The sequence below is a fragment of the Malania oleifera genome, chromosome 1 (assembly GCF_029873635.1).
Source record: "Malania oleifera isolate guangnan ecotype guangnan chromosome 1, ASM2987363v1, whole genome shotgun sequence".
NCBI classification, from domain to species: domain Eukaryota; kingdom Viridiplantae; phylum Streptophyta; class Magnoliopsida; order Santalales; family Ximeniaceae; genus Malania; species Malania oleifera.
In genome coordinates, this window is record NC_080417.1 from 67,403,637 (window position 1) to 67,407,677 (window position 4,041).

Consider the following 4,041-nt stretch of genomic DNA (forward strand, 5'->3'; position numbering starts at 1 on the left):
GTTGTTTCTCTTAAATATTAACATAGTGGTAAAAAAGGAAAAATAGAGATAGGACAAAATTTATGATTTTTCTATGTAAGAAAAAATGATAGTGTTGGTGGTATTTTTTTCAGTGCTAATAGCACTCGTCGTCTCCAATAAAGAGAGAGAGAGAGAGAGAGAGAGAGAGAGAGAGAGAGAGAGAGAGAGAGAGAGAGAGAGCATGGGAACAAGCCAAGAGCCAGATAAAAAGGCAAACCGCGAATCAGGCTGGCCATACATACAACTATAAAAAATAAAAAATAAAAAATAATTTCAACGAACAGGTACCGTGAGGACGGTGAGGTGAACCCCTGCCTTCAGCTACGGTCAACCCAAGGAGCTTCTGCTGGTCTTGGTCTCGGTCCTCACCGTGCGATGAAATACACATCGACCGACCAACCGAAACTTAGATGGACCCCTCCACACCCTATAACTTCTCAATGCTCTGCTTCCTGGGCCCCACACCCCCACGTTCCACTCCCCATTATGCGCATTCATTTCCCGCAGCAACTTTGATCCCACACCGTCTCCTGATCCTGGCCGTCCATCATGATCCCACCCCACCTCCATCAAAACGAAAGAGCTCGTCAACCATCCGACGGTGGAAAATCAGCGGAGCCAAATGAGGCGAGGTGGGCGGGGGAGGTGGGGGTAACATACAACTTTACGTAAGTAAACAAAGTGCATCTGGTTTGACCAAGACCACACCAAACGAATAAAAATTAATAAAATTAATAAATAAAGTAAGCAGCTGACGTCGCCCATCCTTTGACTCTCTCTCTCTCTCTCTCTCCTTTCATAAACCACCTCTCTTCTCCCTTCTTCTCCTCCATCTCTGTAGAGCCATTTGCTTCTCTCTCTAGAGATGGGGAGGGACGATCTGTACATCACGGTGCCGAGCTTGTTCCGGTGCCCAATATCTCTGGACGTGATGAAGTCCCCTGTGAGCTTGTGCACCGGCGTCACCTACGACCGCGCTAGCATCCAACGGTGGCTGGACGGCGGCAACAACACGTGTCCGGCCACGATGCAGGTCCTCCACAGCAAGGACTTAGTTCCCAATCACACTCTCCAGCGCCTTATCCAGATCTGGTCGGACTCCGTCCGCCGCCGGTCTATCCCCGGCGAAGCTGCGGTGTCCTCTCTCAAGCAAGAGCACTTGCCGGAGTTGGTCACGGAAATCGAGAAAATGTCCGAGCAGTGCTCCGAGTGCGTGTCGAGAATCGCTTGTTTCGCGCAAGAATCTGAGGAAAAGCTCAAGTTTCTTGCGAGAGTCCCTGGCTTCGTGCCGGCGCTTGTCAACATTCTCAATAAACGCAGGGGTGATGCTGCTCGTGAAAATTTTGATTTAGCTGTTAAAGTTGTCAGGCTTTTGGATATGGTTGCAAAGGAGTACGAAGATAAAGAGGAATTGATGAGATTGACGTTGAAAGGTGATCGAGATTGCTTGTCTTCGTTGCTTTTCGTTTTGCAACGAGGAAGCACGGAATCGAAAGTTGGATGTGTTCGGATTCTGGAGACGATCGCCATCGACGCCGAATCGAAGCTTCAAATCGCAGGGAAAGATGGGTTGCTCTCCGAATTGCTGGCTCTGGTCGGAACAGAGAGCACGGATCAAACCATCATAGAAGCTGGTTTATCTTGCTTGATCGCAATATCGATGCCGAAGCGCATCAGGTCCCAAATCGTCAGCTTGGGAGCCATAAAATTGGTGGGGAAGCATCTTTCCGAATCGAATTTAAGCGTGTCGATTACGGAAAAAGCTCTGAAACTGCTGCAAATGTTGTCGTCGTGCAGAGAAGGGAGAGCAGAGATCTGCGAGGACCCGAAATGCGTGGGGGCGATTCTGCAGAAGGCGATGAAGGTGTCGAACGCGGCGACGGAGCATGCGGTTACGATTCTGTGGAGCATATGTTACCTGTTTCGGGATCAAAGGGCTCACGAGGCGGTGACGAAGAGCAATGGGCTAACCAAGATCTTGCTGTTGATGCAGAGCAATTGCTCGGTGGAGGTGAGACAAATGGCAGGGGATTTGCTGAAGATTTTCAGAGTGAGCTGCAAGTCCTGTCTTTCCAGTTATGATACGAAGACCACCCATATCATGCCATTTTGACTCTCTACTTGCTTTCACAGTTCCAGTTTAGTGTTTTTTTTTTTTTTTTTTTCAATTTTTCCCAAATGAATTTAAGCCTAAGCTTTCTAGAAGATGGTGAAAGGGGAGGGGAGAGAGGGAGAAAGGGGGAGAGGTTCTGTAAATGGAGAACGAATTTTGTTAACATAATGCAGGAGGGAATTCATTTCATTAGCCAGTGGTTTTGTTCTATTTTGTCATCTGTTATGAACTTTTCTTAATTTGTTGCAGAGACGGATTTTTATTTTTATTTTTATTTTTTCTCTCTCTCCCTCTGTTTTTTGGGAGGATGGATGGGTCTCTCCAATTTGGATTTTTTAACTCTCTCAATGACAGCTTGTCATGTTTTCAAATTTAATAAAAATTAAATTTGTGTTTGGATTCTCTTGAAGATTGTCAGTGTCTGCATAATCTATACATTACTTCCGAGGGATTTAGGGTTAGAAGAATTTTTTTTATTTAACTAAACCACTTAGTCTGGAGTGAAGTATGGTTACTTTTCTAATATTTATTATAGTTCATGTTAAAAATATAATTATTTTTTGTGTAGATTTAATTGTAAATATCTCCTGTTTAGAACATAGAAATTGGAAAAATTAATAATATAATGGAATTTATGCTTTTATATGTCATTAAAGTTTTCTTAATTTTTAGTTATATGAGAACATATTTTTCATTGTAGAGAGGGAGATTAGTAACTCTTACTACAATTATGACAATCGTAAAAAAAGTGCGCCATGTACAATTCTAGTATGGGTATTTGGTCTTGAAGAAAATCATATAAATTCACAATGATCGACGTGGATAGTGAACTTCTAATTTCGAAGGACCATATATGGTAAAGAACACACTTTCAAGAGGAGTTTTGTTGTTAATAGATGAAAATTCTAAGTTTACGCCTAACTTCTCTGTCTCGTAGTGGAAGCGTCGACTCCCATTTACTCATACGGGTTTAAGAGAAAACACTTGTCCCTTAACTAGGGTTGATAAGGGAGAGGTCACCATAAGGTGAGATCTCCTCTATTGTCCCATCATTAGCTGGGTCGAGATGTCAAAGAGACGAACTTCAAGATGATTAAAATGTTTTAACCCAAATAAGAGCCAATTGAGGCAATCAATTATCAATCATACAAACACACAAAGCATGCTTAGGCTACGCAAAGAAAAATATCTTTAATGTATACCTTGGTTGCATTCAAGTTGAATCACCCACTCGGCACTCTCCCAAATGTTTTTTTCCACACAACTAACAGACAGGGTAGATCTGCATACCTTGAACCTCACAACCCCTCGTCTCCTGCCTTTGTACTGTGCCATAGTTACCTCTCCTCCACAAGCCTCGACTAGATCATTGCTGAAAACCCAAAGGTGTGGACCTCTTCTTCTGTCCCTACTCCTTTACACCCATCTGCTCACTAGCCTCTGCCACAGCCGCTCTGCATACCAATGCAGTAAAGTCCTACACTTTCAGCACCGCTACTTGTTTATATATTTCACGCCTCAAACCTCTTTCAATCTGTCTCGCCTTCTTTGCCTCATCAGAAATGATATTCGAGACGAAGCGGGACAACTCTATAAACCTCGCCGCATACTACTGAACTTTTTGTTGTCCTTGTTTCAAATTCATAAATTCCTCTACTTTGGCCTCCCTGGTAGTGGCTAGGAAGTATTTGTCGAAGAACAACTCTCCAAACCGACACCAAGTCATAGCTATAGGTACTACCCTCTGTTCCTTTAATAGTTTTACTGCAGTCCACCATCTCTTGACCTCTTCTGTCAACTTATAGGTGGCAAATAAAACCCTCTACTCTTCCATGCACTACAACACTGCCAATACTTTTTCAATTTCGTGCATCCAATTTTCGGTGATTGCAGGATCAGCTCCTCCT

The 4,041-nt window shown here is 43.5% G+C and overlaps 1 protein-coding gene across 2 annotated transcripts; it reads left to right on the top strand.

Annotated features, from left to right (window-relative positions):
- Window positions 1-224: 224 nt before the first annotated feature.
- On the top strand, window positions 225-2,330 carry LOC131166763 (U-box domain-containing protein 27-like). 2 transcript variants are annotated; one of them, XM_058125343.1, is made up of 2 exons: window positions 362-1,732; window positions 1,819-2,330. In XM_058125343.1, exons 1-2 carry the CDS (start codon window positions 887-889, stop codon window positions 2,101-2,103), a joined length of 1,131 nt encoding a protein of 376 aa, XP_057981326.1. In that variant the 5' UTR covers window positions 362-886; the 3' UTR covers window positions 2,104-2,330. The 2 variants fall into 2 exon arrangements, with proteins under 2 accessions (XP_057981320.1, XP_057981326.1); XM_058125337.1 differs by having other exon boundaries at window positions 225-2,330.
- Window positions 2,331-4,041: the final 1,711 nt, after the last annotated feature.